The sequence below is a fragment of the Geotrypetes seraphini genome, chromosome 12 (genome assembly GCF_902459505.1).
Source record: "Geotrypetes seraphini chromosome 12, aGeoSer1.1, whole genome shotgun sequence".
Lineage (NCBI taxonomy): Eukaryota > Metazoa > Chordata > Amphibia > Gymnophiona > Dermophiidae > Geotrypetes > Geotrypetes seraphini.
Window position 1 is genome coordinate 94,142,022 of NC_047095.1, and position 17,710 is coordinate 94,159,731.

Sequence of the window (17,710 nt, forward strand, 5' to 3'; positions counted from 1 at the left end):
TACCGAAGGCACATCTTGCGGTGTCGAAAGGGCCGGTGCCGATTTCGATGACACAGCCGATGTCGGTGGACCCTCCACAGCGGTACCGAAAAGAAATTGTTGTTGAATTTAGCAATTCTTTAAAGTTCGCTTTTGAAGAGAAGCGCAACGGGTGCAAGTCGAAGCCCTATGATCCAGACCCAAGCACTGAAGATACCAATTGTGTGGGTCAGACAAGGAAATAGGGCGTGCACACCGCTGACACTTCTTAAAGCCCGGTGAAGGGGGCATGAAGGGAAAAACGGCAGTCGCAAAATCGAAGGTCGAGGCTTCGATGTTGCCAACAGGCCCCGCCGGGGCTGACCGAAATTGAAAGAAAAAAATAGATTTTTTTTTTTTTTAGATTTTTTTGAAAAACAATAAAAGGGAGAAAAAACGTGAAACAATTTCACGAAAAAATACACGAGCGGGAAGGCAGAGGAAAACTTTTCAACAGCCGTTGAAAAGAACGCGTCTTCTTAGCTCCACGGAAACTAAGAAACTGGGGACCGCGCGCCTCCGTCGGGCGGGAAGGCACTCGCGCATGCGCGGTGCGGCCTAACTAGAACTTTCTAAGTTCTTAGAGTGCAATCACTCTAAAATTGTCCGTACCGGGGCTCCGTCGGTGCCGTCACCCATCAGTTATGAATATGCTGCCTGCTTGTCCTGGGATAATGTACTTACTAGTATCTTTTTTCCCTGAAGAGGGTGTTGAAGCCAGAGAGATAAAAAATAACTATAGGATACTTGACAACCAAGCTGCATCTCATTCTCAGTATTGGGATGTATCCAAGCAGGGTGGAGAGGAATAATTGGGGAGACTGGACCAGTGAATTCTTTTTATGCCATATTCAGGGGTGCCCAACACATCGATCGCAATCTACCTGTCGATCGCAAAGGCAACGCCACTCAATCGCGGAGAGACTGTGCAACGTAAAAACACTGCTACTCGGGATCTCTCCCCATTGCCACTCGACAGCTCCTTCAGTCATCCCCTGCCACAGCAACTCCAGGCAAGGATGGGCCAGGCGCATGCAGAAATTGCACACTGCTGGACCACAAGTTTCCCCCCCCCTCCCCTCAGACATCAATTCTGACATCGGAGAGAAGGTTCTGGGCCAACCAATCACTGCTTGGCTGGCCTGGACCTTCTCTCTGACGTCAGAATTGACATCAGGGGGAAAGCTTGTGGGCCAATGGAGTGCAATCGCTGTACATGCCTGGCCCTTCTTTGCCCGGAGTTGCGGCAGTGGGGGATAATTGAATGGAGCTGTTGGGTCGCGACGGCAGCAGGCAGGCTTCGGTGTGGGTCCGCTTCGGGAGGTGGGGGAGGGAGGGACAAAATGCGGGAAGGTAGTGAGAGGGAGGAGACATGAACTCGGGACACAGAAGGAAGGGAAGGGGCATGAACGTGGGACACAAGGGAGGGAGGAAGGAGGCACTAACTTGGGACATAGAAAGGTGGGAGGAAATAGAAAGGGGCAATTGTTGGGCCTGAGTGTGTGAGTGAAAGGGAAAGAGATAGTGTACATGGGAAGAGGAAAATTGAGCATAGAGAGAGGAGTGAGGTAGAGATGCATGGGAAATAGAAGGATGAAAGGGAGAAATGTTGGATATGGTGTTGGAGAGGGAACAGAGGGATAGACTGAAGGGGATGCAAGGGGGAGGAATGTTGGGTATAGTGATGGATGGAGGGAGAGATGTGGCATAGTGTTGGAGAGGGGTGATAGGAGAAGTGGGTATAAGGCTGGTGGGCAGTGGTAAAAAATGCTGCACTTGATCTGGGGGTTGAAAGAGCAAGACAAGTTGGACTCATGGAGGGATAGAGAGAGATTTTGGTTGGGGAATGGAATGAGGTCGGGAGGAGATGAAACATGCAGGATGCAGAAAGAAAGAAATATTGGATGCACAGTCAGAAGGAAGTGAAACCAGAGACTCATGAAATCACCAAACAAACATAGAAACATAACATAGAAGATGACGGCAGAAAAGGGCTACAGCCCATCAAGTCTGCCCACTCTGCTTACCCACCCCCTGTCTATGCCCTAATGACCCAATTTCCTTATCTTGACCCTCGTAGGGAACCCACATGGGTATCCCATTTATTCTTATTCAATTTAGTGACCAAAATGTGTTAGTTTTGAGAATTTATATCTGCCAAACGAACCTGATTGAATTTTTTGATTGGGTGACCAGAGAGCTGGATCGAGGACATATGCTAGATGTAATTTACTTGGATTTCAGCAAAGCCTTTGATACAGTTCCTCATAGGAGGCTTTTGAACAAACTTGAAGGGCTGAAGTTAGGACCCAAAGTGGTGAACTGGGTCAGAAACTGGCTGTCGGACAGACGCCAGAGGGTGGTGGTTAATGGAAGTCGCTCGAAGGAAGGAAAGGTGACTAGTGGAGTCCCTCAGGGTTCGGTGCTGGGGCCAATCCTGTTCAATATGTTTGTGAGTGACATTGCTGAAGGGTTAGAAGGAAAAGTGTGCCTTTTTGCAGATGATACCAAGATTTGTAACAGAGTAGACACCGAAGAGGGAGTGGAAAATATGAAAAAGGATCTGCAAAAGTTAGAGGAATGGTCTAATGCCTGGCAACTAAAATTCAATGCAAAGAAATGCAGAGTAATGCATTTGGGGATTAATAATAGGAAGGAACCATGTATGCTGGGAAGAGAGAAGCTGATATGCACGGACGAGGAGAGGGACCTTGGGGTTATAGTGTCAGAAGATCTAAAGGCGAAAAAACAGTGTGACAAGGCAGTGGCTGCTGCCAGAAGGATGCTGGGCTGTATAAAAAGAGGCGTAGCCAGTAGAAGGAAGAAGGTGTTGATGCCCCTGTACAGGTCATTGGTAAGGCACCACTTGGAGTATTGTGTTCAGTTTTGGAGACCGTATCTGGCGAAAGACGTAAGAAGACTTGAGGCGGTCCAGAGAAGGGCGACGAAAATGATAGGAGGCTTGCGCCAGAAGACGTATGAGGAGAGACTGGAAGCCCTGAATATGTATACCCTAGAGGAAAGGAGAGACAGGGGAGATATGATTCAGACGTTCAAATACTTTAAGGGTATTAACGTAGAACAAAATCTTTTCCAGAGAAAGGAAAATGGTAAAACTAGAGGACATAATTTGAGGTTGAGGGATGGTAGATTCAGGGGCAATGTTAGGAAATTCTACTTTATGGAGAGGGTAGTGGATGCCTGGAATGCGCTCCCGAGAGAGGTTGTGGAGAGTAAAACTGTGACTGAGTTCAAAGAAGTGTGGGATGAACACAGAAGATTTAGAATCAGAAAATAATATTAAATATTGAACTAGGCCAGTACTGGGCAGACTTGCACGGTCTGTATCTGTGTATGGCCGTTTGGTGGAGGATGGGCTGGGGAGGGCTTCAATGGCTGGGAGGGTGTAAGTCTTAACAGAGATTTCGGCAGTTGGAACCCAAGCACAGTACCGGGTAAAGCTTTGGATTCTTGCCCAGAAATAGCTAAGAAGAAAAAATAAAAAATTTAAATTGAATCAGGTTGGGCAGACTGGATGGACCATTCGGGTCTTTATCTGCCATCATCTCTATGTTACTATTTGTCTATTTTTCTATAGCTGTTACTAAAGTGACATTGCATATTTGAAAGTCATCTGCCTTGACCTCTTTGAAACCCCCCTCACCCCCCGAATATAAATGATAATTAACATTTTCTCTGTGATCAATGCTTTGTGGTTTTTTAAATTTTTATTGTTGGTAGATCATTTTGATTTGGTCATTATAAAAGTAGCTCGCAAGCCAAAAAAATGTGTGCACCCCTGCCATATATGTTTATGTTTTCTACACTGCCTTATACTACAATGGAGGTCAAGGCAGTTTACATAGAAATTAAAAATAAAATAAAATTGGAAAGGAATTCCATCAAAAAAGGAAAGAACAATCATACAAAGGAACAACCACACAAACTAACAAAATTTAAAATATGGTTAAAAGCAAAAGTTCAGTATCCACTGGCCTTAAAGAAAAACAGAATCAATCTGTAAATGCCAAAGAACACAAATATGTTTTTCAAGAGCACCTTACATTTTTTTAATGACATCTCTTTGCACAATTGCGGTAGTAAAGCATTCCACAAAAGAGATGACTGAAAAAAAGCCTGTATTTTGTGTTGTTTCTAAATGAATTCTGGTATGGGGTGGCACAAATAAATGCTGCTCATAAATAGAATGAATAGAAAACTAGATGATGATGTACTTATAAAATCTGCCAAATACTTTGGAGATTGCTCAAAGACAGCTCGGTGTGTTAAAATATCTATAGTACTACACATCTTTAGGAAGGAAAAAAAAAGAATTATAAACTTTTTCCTCCAGTGCTATACAATACATCCAGCAGGGTAGCAATATTATACTGGAGTTGGCAGAAATTAAGACTATCTGAATTCAAAAGAAAGCTTGGGATAAGTACATAGAATTTCTAAGGGAGAGGAAGAGATAGTAGATGGGCAAGGATGAGAAGACTGGATAGGCCATATTGGTCTTTATTTGCATTTTCATCAGTTTCAATATAAACAGAACTTATTACAGAGCACAAACAATGTCCTTTTGGGGGATAATTCTATAAAGAGCTGCCTAGATTTAGGTGACAAGAATTCACTTATGTGAATTTATTTACTTAAGTAGACATATACATCCAGCAAAGGGCTAATTGTAGATGTGTGTCAGTCTTTGATGATGCATACTTTACAGCATACTTTACAGCAGAATGTTCACATGAACAGAATTTGGGCAGAGTTCAAAATTATGCACATACACACTAGCAATCTAGGTACAAGCTGGTACAAATGCTTGTGCTTAAAATATAAAAAGTGTATACTGGATAAGAATCTTAACCTTGCAGACTCATGAGTGGATAAACTCTACTTTTCAAAAACTTTATCCAGATATCTTAACCCAACCCTTCCCCCTCCTCTTAGATAAATTCTCCCCCAAAACCTCCACTTAAATAATCTCTTCCTCCCCAAAACACCAACCAAGTATTCAGATCCCTGAAATGTAACGTAATCTTATTTGTACTCTAACTGTAATCTATTTGTTATATCACACAGTAACGTACAGTCAATTTAATATTCAATTTGCAAGTTCTTCCGGAATTAATCCAGCTACCTCTCCTCCCTTGTAACCAAAAAAAACAAACCAAAAAACTGTTGTAACTTCACTGGAAATGTCCAGTTAGCTCTTTTGTAATCCGCCTTGAACTGCAAGGTATAGGCGGAATAGAAGTCCCTAATGTAATGTAATAAATGAAAAAGCCTCAGCCCCACCACTCCACCGCTGTAATATCTTGTTACTGCGGGAAGAAATTACGTGATGCAATCATCACTGGCTATTTCATTCATTTATAAGTGCTTTTTGTTTAAATAGTATGTTTAAATAAATAATTTATTAGGTAATAGTAAGAAATACTGAGGTTCAGTGTACTTATCTTATGCCAGCTAAACCCTGGGAACATGACCCGACATGTTTCGCATCGTCTGTGCTGTATCAAGGGTCCCCCCGGGTTGCCTACATCTTGCTCTTTTACAAACATAGAGAGAGTCGGATGACATAGGCAACCCGGGGGACCCTTGATACAGCACAGACGGTGCGAAACATGTCGGGTCATGTTCCCAAGGTTTAGCTGGCATAAGATAAGTACACTGAACCTCAGTATTTCTTACTATTACCTAATAAATTATTTATTTAAACAAAAAGCACTTATAAATGAATGAAATAGCCAGTGATGATTGCACCATGTAATTTCTTCTCGCAGTAACAAGATATTACAGCAGTGGAGTGGTGGGGCTGAGGCTTTTTCATTTATCCATTCATGAGTCTGCAAGGTTAAAATTCTAATCCAGTATACACTTTTTATAATAGTTCTGGACTTATACTGGAATAAGGACTACTGAAACTAGTGCCATAGTTCTAGTGTGCTTGAATATATAGGCACATATTTGACCTATTGCACTAGAATTCTATAAAGAAAATAGGTTTACTTTTCTTTATAGAAGAGACTCCAAATAGATGTTTTTGGTGCCTAAAAACTCTTGGTTCCCTTTATAAAACCTTCTTACTGCCTACAAATCTTTCTGTGTTTTGGACTAAGCATTTTTAGCTCTGACAAACATTAAGACCTTTTAAGAGAATTTTATTTATGTATTTATTTATTCATTCAATTTTCTATACAGTTCTCCAAGGGGAGCTCAGAAAGGTTTATGTGAATTTATTCAGGCACTCAAGCATTTTTCCCTGTCTGTCCCAGTAGGCTCACAATCTATCTAATGCATCAGGGGCAATGGGGGGATTAAGCGACTTGCAAAAAACAAACAACAAACAAACAACAAAAAACAAAAGGAATTGACCCCAAAATATCCACAAAGAAGAAAATCCAGAGAAAACCAAAAAAACTCTGTGGAGTGACGATGTTCCCAAATGGACTTTATTTGAAAGTATCAAAGTTCCAAAGGTACACTAAAATCATCCACATAAAATAATTCCATCCACATAAAAGTAAATCATCCACATAAGAGCCTTAAAGGACCTAGTCCGCTAGGGATACAGGACCCAACACGGTCCGCGTTTCAACATAAAGTCTTCTTCAGGGGTCCCTGGAGGTCCTATAAAGGTGAGTACGTGGGAAACAATTGTGTGGTGAACCGGAAGTGAGACACTGCTTGCATTTGCAATGGGGGGATTAAGCGACTTGCCCAGGTCACAAAGAGCAGTGCGAGTTTGAACCCACAACCTTAGGGTGCTAAAGCTGTAGATTTAACCACTGCACCGTACTCTCCCCCAGTTCTTTTTTCAATTTGTCACAGCTCTCTAAAAGTTTTGATTAAATGCCATGAATAATTAACCTGCTAAGTAGATCACTTACTCTTGGGTAGGGAAGGCCACTGGTTGTGTTAAATGCAGGTAAAAGCTTGTAGCCCAGCTCCTTTGCCATTTTAAGAAGTTCATCATTGTACCACTGCATAAATTCACCTTTTTCTTTCAGCATGATTGCCACAGAGTGACCCCCTAAAAGGCCCCTAAGACACAGGAAATACAATATATATATTTGAAAAAAAAAAACACACACACACAAAAAAAATTCCAACAAGTTTTAGTATAGATCAGGGATGTCCAACCTTTTGCCTTCCCTGGGCTGCATTGGCCCAAAAAAATTTTCTGGGGGTCGCACAAATGAGCAAACGCTGCAGCAAGACAGAGGAGGGAGCCAGCAAGACGGTAAACACATGGGAGCAGCAGAGGAAAACACTACATTGCCCTCGACCGGGGCTGCACAAAATACTTCACGGGGCCACAGGTTGGACACCCCCGGTATAGATTTTAAATAATATCATTATACTTTCCACAGATAAAAACTGCTAATTTTGTAAGTGTTATTCATGTTTTAAATAGGTATATATGTTTATTTTTCCTGAAGCTGTCACAGAGCTCAGTATTCCTTGACAGTTTGGCTTTCAGAGAGGGGAAGAGGAGGAGACATCAAGCAGGGGGGGAGGGGGAGATTAAAGGGGTGACCTCTAATTATCTGCAGTGGAGCACTGTTCAATAAGAGCACTGTTCTTAAACCTAGATAGCCCTAGATAGCAGGTGTAAATCTCAACGTCAATCTGTTAGGACAGACATTTATTTTTCATTTGAGAAGGAAAATGAACATTAATTTTTTTAGGCCTATCCTAAATACATCCCACAAGTCATGCCCCTTTGCCATTTGCACATTCAGTTTTAGACATGTATAACCCAGATTTGTAAAATTGGAACTTAAGAATTTTGTAGCAAATTCTAAAATGGTACCCCGATTTTAGGCGGCCTACTACTGCCTAAAAAAACCAAACCAAACTTCCAAGATAGGCTGCCAACATTGTAGGTGCATTCGGGAACCTAGTGAGGCGCGAAGGGCCGCCTAACCTTGCCTAAGGCTAGATGTGGTTTCGCCCGGAAGTGGCCTTAGGTGAGCTTAGGTGGCCCTTGGTGCCTCCTTAGGCCAGTGGAAGGTGCCAGAAATGTAAGCCCGCATTTTGCTGGCCTACATTTTCATGTGCCTTCAAGTAAATGTGCCATCTATTTACTATATCCTCATTATATATTATCAAGGAGTTTCTTTAACATCAATGATCTTCCAAAGTCTTCTGATATATTATGATTTACTTGAAAATTATATTGTTAATCCTTTCAAATATCACTTTTCATTTCTCTTCATATAGTCTTATATTCTGGTTATGGTATATGACCTCAGTGGCTACTTCTGTACAGAATAAATCTGTTGAAAGTACAGAATTTCAGTGTAGCTAGCCTCTTCATTGGTTTTATCCCCCTGCCTACCACTCAAATCTATTTCTTTATCATTTGAAGTGCTTAATAAATAACTTAATATATAACTTAGCTAAGTGCTTGCAGTATTAAAACGGGACTCCAACATGGACCCACGTTTCGCTAGGCTGTTTCAAGGAGACTGGCTGCGAGTCTGTTTGAGGGGTATCTCCTTGAAACAGCCTAGCGAAACGTGGGTCCATGTTGGAGTCCCGTTTTAATACTGCAAGCACTTAGCTAAGTTATATATTAAGTTATTTATTAAGCACTTCAAATGATAAAGAAATAGATTTGAGTGGTAGGCAGGGGGATAAGACCAATGAGGAGGCTAGCTACACTGAAATTCTGTACTTTCAACAGATTTAGTCTGTACAGAAGTAGCCACTGAGGTCATATCCCATAACCAGAATATAAGACTGTATGAAGAGAAATGAAAAGTGATATTTGAAAGGATTAACAATATAATTTTCAAGTAAATCATAAATATATCAGAAGACTTTGGAAGATCGTTGATGTTAAAGAAACTCCTTGATAGTATATAATGAGGATATAGTAAATAGATGGTGAATTATTTAGTTCCTCATATAAATAGAGAAAGATATTTGCCAAATATTGGATGTGTGATTTTGAAGTAAATGTGGGCACTGAACTGATCAGCAAGGGAACCTCCCTGCTGCGATCAATTTAGCAGCTGCGGCAGGGAGCCATCTCCCCCCCCCCCACACACACACACATGAAGACTACCAGCAGGAGGGATGCCCAGTCCCTCCTGCCAAGACCCCTAAAGATGGCCCCCTACCCCCAAATGCCTGAAGCAGGAGGAGTGCCCAAGTCCTCCTGCCACCACCCAGCTGACACAACCTCCGGCAGGAAGGATGTTCAGTCCCTCCTGCTGGACACCCCCCACGACTGCACCCAGGAGGGACCCCCATTCCACCTCCGCAAAGGTAGGCCACCAACCCCCCATCAGGAATCCCCTCCCCGTCTAGCCTAGATGGACCAAACCCCCCCCCCCCGAGCCCCTCTTACCTTTACCAAGTTTATTAAGTTTCTGCTACCCCGCGCCTTGGTGAAAACCTTCAGGGCAGCTTACAGTCTATAGTGTAGTAGGATACATACAATGGTTGCCAAAGTGATAGTTAAATGTGACAAGATACATATGGGGAGGTCAAGGATGAATTACATAGTATAAAAGGGAGGAGGGGAGGGAGAGAACATATGGAAAGTTCCATGTTACTTTATGCCCTTTGCGCTAGAGAATGACACGGTGACGGTTTACCCGCGGCCACCACATTTAAGCCGCGGGTCACCGCCGAAAACGGGGAAGAAAACTAGCAGTCGCTGCGGTGACGGGGACAAGGCCATTCACCGACCGCGGAAACGGTGAACAGGTTTGTCCCCGCGGGCCAATGTACCCCCTTCTAGGAACCGCTATTTACCTGTGTTTCACCGTGCTCCTCATTTGTCAGATCAACCCTTCCTGCCAATCGCAGCAGAAGGGTACCCAACCCCTCCTGCCGGTCCTCCCAATGGCCTCCCCTAAGATCGCCGGCAGGAGGGTACCCAACCCCTCCTGCTGGACCCCCCCCCCCAACGAACCCTCCCACCCCGGAACCCCCTTAGTCTTACTTTCCAAGTTGGACCGGACGGCTCCTCACACGTATGGCCAGCAGGCTTGCCTCCGTCCAAATGAGGCGGGCCCGCCCCTACCCTGCCCAACCCACAGGATCCTAGGGCCTGATTGGTCTAGGCACCTAAAGCCACTCCCGCTATAGGAGGGGCCTTAGGTGCTTGGGCCAATCACGGCAGGAGGGCACCCAACCCCTCCTGTAGACCCCCCCCAACGGCCCTCCCGACAATCGCAGCAGAAGGGTACCCAACCCCTCCTGCCGGTCCTCCCAATGGCCTCCCCTAAGATCGCCGGCAGGAGGGTACCCAACCCCTCCTGCTGGACCCCCCCCCCCCAACGAACCCTCCCACCCCGGAACCCCCTTAGTCTTACTTTCCAAGTTGGACCGGACAGCTCCTCGCTCGTCTGGCCAGCAGGCCTGCCTCCGTCCAAATGAGGCAGGCCCGCCCCTACCCTGCCCAACCCACAGGATCCTAGGGCCTGATTGGCCCAAGCACCTAAGGCCCCTCCTATAGCGGGAGTGGCTTTAGGTGCCTAGACCAATCAGGCCCTAGGATCCTGTGGGTTGGGCAGGGTAGGGGCGGGCCCGCCTCATTTGGACGGAGGCAAGCCTGCTGGCCATACGTGTGAGGAGCCGTCCGGTCCAACTTGGAAAGTAAGACTAAGGGGGTTCCAGGGTGGGAGGGTTCGTTGGGGGGGGTGTCCAGCAGGAGGGGTTGGGTACCCTCCTGCCGGCGATCTTAGGGGAGGCCATTGGGAGGACCGGCAGGAGGGGTTGGGTACCCTTCTGCTGCGATTGTCGGGAGGGCCGTTGGGGGGGTCTACAGGAGGGGTTGGGTGCCCTCCTGCCGTGATCGCTGGGGGGAGGGGAGACTTGCAGCACTGCTTATACAGCGACTCTGGCTGTGAGGAACTACAGTAAGGCCAGTGTTGAACAGACTTCTATGGTCTTTGTTCCATGTGTGGTAAGACAGATTAGGATGTGTTAGATAGGGCTTCAACAGCAATTTCAGTAGTTGGAACATTAGAACAAAGTCAGGCAGATTTCTACAGTGTGTGTCTCATGTATGGCAAGACAGATTAGAATATGCTTCAATGGCAACTCCAGTAGTTGAGACTTAAAGAGAACACCAAGCAGACTTCTACGCTCTGTGTCCCTTCATGGGTTCTAATTTTGGCCATTGGGGTTCCTTGGAATAATTGTACCTAAAGGGAGGCCCTACATTCTTTGGGCTAAAGTACTTTCGGAAACCCTTTTGGCCCAAATGAGGTGTATGGGATGGGAGCTTGGGGGTTTGAAGGAGCTCAGTAAGATCTCTAGTAAAGAGGTGGGACTTTGTAAACATTTAAAGTACATGTCGTGTTTGTTTTTGCATTGCTAGCCCTAGGGGTGGTGGAAGATTAGTGATTGAAAAACTGTATGAAAAATAACTATTTTAAATTTAGTGATCAAAATGTGTCAGTTTTGAGAATTTATATTAATTAATTTTTTCTCTGCGTGTTTTGTTTTTGTATAGTTATTAACTAATATTTAACTAAGTTTTAAAGTTTTAAAGAATGTTTCCTTTATACGTAAATAAAGAAAAGTGAATGGGATTGCAGTGGCGGTGACGGGGCGGTGAATGGGGTGGCAGTGGCGGTGACGGGGCGGTGAAGAGGATGGTGAGTCGGGGACGGGGCGGTGACGGGGATGGTGAGACGGGGACGGGGCGGTGATCAATTTTTTCACCGTGTCATTCTCTACTTTGCGCTATGTATTGATGGAGGGCTTAATATGCATCAGCAAAGAGGAATGTTTTTAGGTTTGCCTTGAATTTATTGGTAGAGCTTAGTGATTGCAACGATAGTGGTAGGAGTTCCACATTTTGGGGGCCTTGATTGCAAAGATGGTGTCCATAACATCTTCGTGGACTATTTCCCTGTGGGATGGGACAGTAAGAAGTTGTTTTTCCGCTGATCTTAGGTTCCTGGACAGTGTGTATGGGGTCAACTGATGTGCAAGGTATAATGGTTCTTCTGCAGTTAGGACCTTGAAGGTTATTAGTAGTTTGTATGTGATCCGGTGTTTGATTGGGAGCCAGTGGGCTTCCCTCAGGAAAGGTGTGATGTGGTCAAATTTGTGGAAGTTGTGGATCAGTCTGATGACTGTGTTCTGTATGATCTGGAGTCTGTGTGTATCCTTGTGGCCTAGGCTTCTGAGAACGGGCACCCTATACTTTATGTACTAACCAGGGTACTTCTAAAATGGCTAAGATAAACATTTATAAGCCTGTATATTACTGCTTCACAACAAACATTTATGTGCCTTTTGACCCAATGATACTTTAGATGTTTAATTTTTCTAAAATGGATATTCAGGCAACACATATCCAATACATAAACAATCTATTTCTCCATGTATTTTAGTAAAGACTATGTTGGCAGATCTTGTTCTAGCTGAACTTGAGATGTACCAACATGTATGTCTCAAATCAAATTTTGATGTCTTCTAAAATCCCACTCAAAACCTCAAACATATGTAATGTAATCCATGTCCAATCTGATTTTCAGTTCTGAAAAACTATTGAGGTTACATAGGATATTATTTAATTATTGATCTTTAGGAACCATGAGATTTATTTACAACACACTCTAAGATTTCCATTTTAATAATCTTTTGAGAAAATAATTGAAGTAAATTCTAAATATTACTTACCCAAGCACTCTAATATTTGTTTCAAAAACTGATACAACTATATCATTATCCAACTGAACATCATTTATCACTTTTATTGCAGCATCTTCAAACTCTTTAGTTTTATTTAACAGCTAGAAAAAAACCAGAAACAATTATGGTTCTAACATTTTACACATTTACGGTACTTTGAAACCAGCTTAACTTAAATTTGCTGCTGCAAGTACCAAAGCCCGATGGGTATTCACAAAACAATTGTTTAAATTCTGAATACTGCATTTCTGTAGTACAACTAAGTGGTTTACTTATTACATACAGGTACTTTTGATACACATTGCAAAGGCCGTCATATTGAGAAAACTTCTGGAAAGGCCAAACCTTTTTGGACTACATCCATTCTATACTTACTGTGCTAAGAAAGGACTGAAACATTACATATGATCAGTTCTCTCTTTTCATCAAGTAAAGCTATTTTATATAGCAACAACTTGAGTGAAAATGCATACTGAAAAGTAAAATACATTTTGTTTTAAAAGCATTAAATCATGTTTGCATTTTAGCCTTTCAAATTGGTGCTAGTATTAGAGAAGATGTCTGCAGTTTTTTTCCCCCCTAAATATAATACATTTGTTATTCCGTAGCATTCAAAAACATCTTTTGAAGCTTCTGGCCTGGATAATTTCAGATAGCAAATAATTCAAAAATACCAAAAGAAGAAATTATGATTACCGGTAGTAATAGTAGTAGTGGTGTAGTAGTAACAGTAGTAGTAGTAGTAGTAGTAGTGAGTCCCATTAGTAAAGGAGAAATATACCCGAGTAGCTACAGATCTAACTCTATAGATCATCAAAGCAAAAGAAAAAAAAAAAGTATGCAAATCTCGAGATCAGTTGACATGGTGATGATTTTTTTTTTTTTTTTAAGTATTTTGATGATCTGAAATTTCTTCATTGAAGATTATCAGAAAAAAAAAAACCAAGAAAAAAAAAAAAAAATACTGACTCTGCATATAACACCATGAATACCATCCCCCCCCATCATTTAAGAAAGCACAGTTACTTACCGTAACAGGTGTTATCCAGGGACAGCAGGCAGATATTCTTAACGCATGGGTGACGTCACCGACGGAGCCCTGGTACGGACACTTTTAACTAGAAAGTTCTAGTTGGCCGCATCACGCATGCGCGGGTGCCTTCCCGCTCGACGGAGGAGAGCGTGGTCCCCAGTTAAGATAAGCCAGCTAAGAAGCCAACCCGGGGAGGAGGGTGGGTCATAAGAATATCTGCCAGCTGTCCCTGGATAACACCTGTTACGGTAAGTAACTGTGCTTTATCCCAGGACAAGCAGGCAGCATATTCTTAACGCATGGGTGACCTCCAAGCTAACAGAGAGGGAGGAGGGATGGTTGGCCATTAGGAAAACAAATTTTGTAACACAGATTGGCCGAAGTGCCCATCCCGTCTGGAGAAGGCATCCAGACAGTAGTGAGAAGTGAATGTGTGAACTGAGGACCAAATGGCAGCTTTGCAGATCTCCTCGATGGGCGTGGAGCAGAGGAAAGCCACAGAAGCAGCCATAGCTCTGACCCTGTGGGCCGTGACAGCACCTTCCAGTGAGAGACCGGCCCGAGCATAACAGAACGCAATGCAGGCAGCAAGCCAGTTAGAAAGCGTCCGTTTAGAGACAGGGCGACCTAGACGGTTAGGGTCGAAGGACAAAAAGAGCTGAGGGGACGAGCGGTGAGCCCTGGTACGGTCAAGATAGTATGCAAGGGCACGCTTACAGTCCAGCGTGTGTAATGCCTGTTCCCCAGGATGAGAATGGGGCTTAGGGAAAAAGACAGGTAACACAATGGATTGGTTGAGGTGGAAGTCCGAGACCACCTTGGGAAGAAATTTAGGATGGGTACGCAGAACTACCTTGTCATGGTGAAAAACCATGAAAGGTGGGTCAGCGACCAGTGCATGTAGCTCACTAACCCTCCTGGCAGAGGTGATGGCAATGAGGAAAAACACCTTCCATGTCAGAAATTTGAGTGAAGTTGTGGCAAGAGGCTAAAATGGAGGTTTCATGAGGGCTGAGAGAACCACGTTCAGGTCCCAGACGACTGGAGGAGGCTTCAGCAGTGGTTTGACATTGAAGAGGCCTCTCATGAACCGGGAAACCAGGGGATGAGCTGTGAGAGGTTTTCCGAGGATAGGCTCATGAAACGCAGTGATGGCACTGAGGTGGACTCTGATTGAGGTAGATTTGAGGCCAGCGTCGGAGAGAGAAAGCAAATAGTCCAGTATAGTTTCTACCGCCAATGAGGCGGGATCGTGATGATGAAGTAGACTCCAAGAGGAGAACCGGGTCCATTTCTGATGGTAACATTGGAGGGTGGCCGGTTTCCTAGAGGCATCCAAAATACGACGGACAGGCTGAGACAGGTTCTCTGGAGAGGTCAGCCCGAGAGAAACCAAGCTGTCAGGTGGAGCGAGGACAGATTGGGATGAGACTGATGCTGCTGTGTAAGTAGAGTAGGAAACACAGGAAGAGGAATGGGCTCCCTGGAGCTGAGCTGGAGCAGGAGGGAGAACCAGTGTTGGCGAGGCCACCGAGAAGCGATGAGAATCATGGTGGCTCTGTCCCTGCGGAGTTTGAACAATGTCCGCAACATCAGAGGTAGTGGAGGAAAGGCATAGAGGAACCGATCCGTCCAGTCGAGCAGTAATGCATCTGGGGCCAGACGGTGAGGAGAGAATTGTCTGGAACAGAACTGGGGCAGCTGATGGTTGTGAGGAGCTGCAAAGAGGTCCACTTGCGGAGTGCCCTAGCGCGCAAAGATGGAGCGGAGTGTGGGAGGATCCAGAGTCCACTCGTGAGGTTGAAGGATGCGGCTGAGATTGTCGGCCAGGGAGTTCTGTTCGCCCTGGATATATACAGCCTTGAGGAAGAGACTGTGGGCCATGGCCCAGGACCAGATGCGGATGGCCTCCTGACAGAGGAGGGGAGATCCGGTGCCGCCTTGCTTGTTTATGTAGTACATGGCGACCTGGTTGTCTGTGCACAGAAGAAGGACCTGAGGGAAGAGAAGGTGCTGGAAGGCTTTGAGAGCATAGAACATGGCTCTGAGTTCCAGGAAATTGATGTGATGTAGACGCTCCTGAGGGGTCCAGAGACCCTGAGTGCGAAGATCTCCCAGGTGAGCTCCCCACGCATAGGGGGAGGCATCCGTGGTGATGGTCATGGAGTGAGGGGGCAGATGAAAGAGTAGACCCCTGGAAAGATTTGAGGAGTTCAACCACCATTGAAGAGATTGCTGAAGAGACGATGTCACAGAGATGGGATGAGAAAGAGGATCCAAGGTCTGTGACCATTGGTTGGCTAGAGTCCACTGAGGTGTCCTGAGGTGGAGTCGTGCCAGAGGAAGTACATGGACCGTCGAGGCCATGTGGCCTAGGAGGACCATCATCTGCCGAGCTGGGATGGAGTGATGAAGGAGCACCTGACGATAGAGATGGAGCAGGGTCCGTTGTCGGTCGGCGGGAAGAAACGCCCTCATCAGAGTGGTGTCCAGAACTGCTCCAATGAATTGAAGTCGCTGTGTGGGAAGCAGATGCGACTTGGGGTAGTTGATCTCGAACCCCAGGAGATGGAGGAAAGAGATGGTGTGTTGTGTGGCTTGCAGCACAAGCGGAGACGTAGGAGACCAACCAATCGTCCAAGTACGGGAACACCTGGAGGTTGTGAGACCTGAGGAAGGCCGCCACCACAATAAGGCACTTGGTGAACACCCTGGGTGATGATGGAAGGCCAAAGGGTAGCACTTTGTACTGATAGTGGCGGTGCTGTACCTGAAATCGGAGGTAGCGACGTGAAGTCAGATGGATTGGAATGTGAGTGTAGGCCTCTTTGAGATCTAGGGAACATAGCCAGTCGTGTTGAGAGAGAAGCGGGTAAAGCGTGGCAAGGGAGAGAATTCTGAACTTTTCCTTGACCAGACACTTGTTGAGGTTCCGGAGATCGAGGATGGGACGGAGGTCTCCTGTCTTCTTGGGAACCAGGAAGTAGCGGCAGTAGAATCCCCGACCCCTTTGGTCTGGGGGTACCTCTTCGATGGCATTGAGAAGAAGGAGGGATTGGACCTCCCTCAGGAGGAGGGGGGATTGAGAGGAGTGAGAAACAGACTCTATAGGAGGATTGTCCGGTGGAAGAGTCTGGAAATTGAGAGAGTAGCCGTGGCGAATGATGTTGAGGACCCACAGGTCTGATGTGATGATCTCCCAACGGTTGAGGAAGAGTTGAAGACGTCCTCCTATCGGCTGAGGAAGAGGCAAGGATGGTGGGAGACTGGCTATGCTCTGGAGAAAAGAGTCAAAAGGGCTGAGATGGTTTTGACTGCGGGAGAGGCTTGGTCGGTGGGTGATACTGTGAACGTGCCTGAGTCTGGTGCTGCTGACGAGGCCGGCGAGACTGTTGTTGTTGAGGCGGGTTGAGAGGTCTGGCCGAGAACCTGCGTTGATAGGAAGACTGCTGTTTGTAGGGGCGAGCAGGAGGAGTTTTCTTCTTAGGTTTGATCAGAGTATCCCACCTGGTCTCGTGTGCCGAGAGTTTCTGGGTAGTTGAGTCCAGGGACTCCCCAAAGAGTTCATCACCAAGACAAGGTGCGTTGGCTAGGCGGTCTTGGTGATTAATATCGAGGTCAGAAACTCTCAGCCAGGCCAAGCGCATCATGGCAACAGCCATGGCAGATGCTCGAGAGGTCAGCTCAAAAGAGTCATAAATGGAGCGCACCATAAATTTCCTGAGTTGGAGCAAACTGGAAAGTTGTTGTTGAAAAACCGGGACCTTGCGTTCAGGGATGTACTTTTGGAAGGAGGAGAGTTGTTCCACCAAATGCTTCATATAGAAGGAGAAGTGGAAGGTGTAATTATTAGCTCTGTTGGCAAGCATGGAATTCTGATAAAGGCGCTTGCCAAATTTATCCATCGTTCTGCCCTCTCTGCCAGGAGGAGTAGAGACATAAACACTGGAGCCCTGGGTTTTCTTTAAAGTGGACTCCACT

The 17,710-nt window shown here is 45.3% G+C and overlaps 1 protein-coding gene across 2 annotated transcripts in view; it reads right to left on the bottom strand.

The window, feature by feature from the left end:
• EDEM3 (ER degradation enhancing alpha-mannosidase like protein 3) overlaps nt 1-17,710 on the bottom strand; it is a 254,529-nt gene that overhangs the window by 189,660 nt on the left and 47,159 nt on the right. For both annotated transcript variants that reach the window (XM_033916146.1, XM_033916145.1), the window contains 2 exons: nt 12,685-12,797; nt 6,918-7,071 (listed from right to left, as the gene is read on the bottom strand). In XM_033916146.1, the coding sequence (XP_033772037.1) occupies nt 6,918-7,071; nt 12,685-12,797 (267 nt within the window). The remainder of the gene's footprint in view (nt 1-6,917; nt 7,072-12,684; nt 12,798-17,710) is intronic.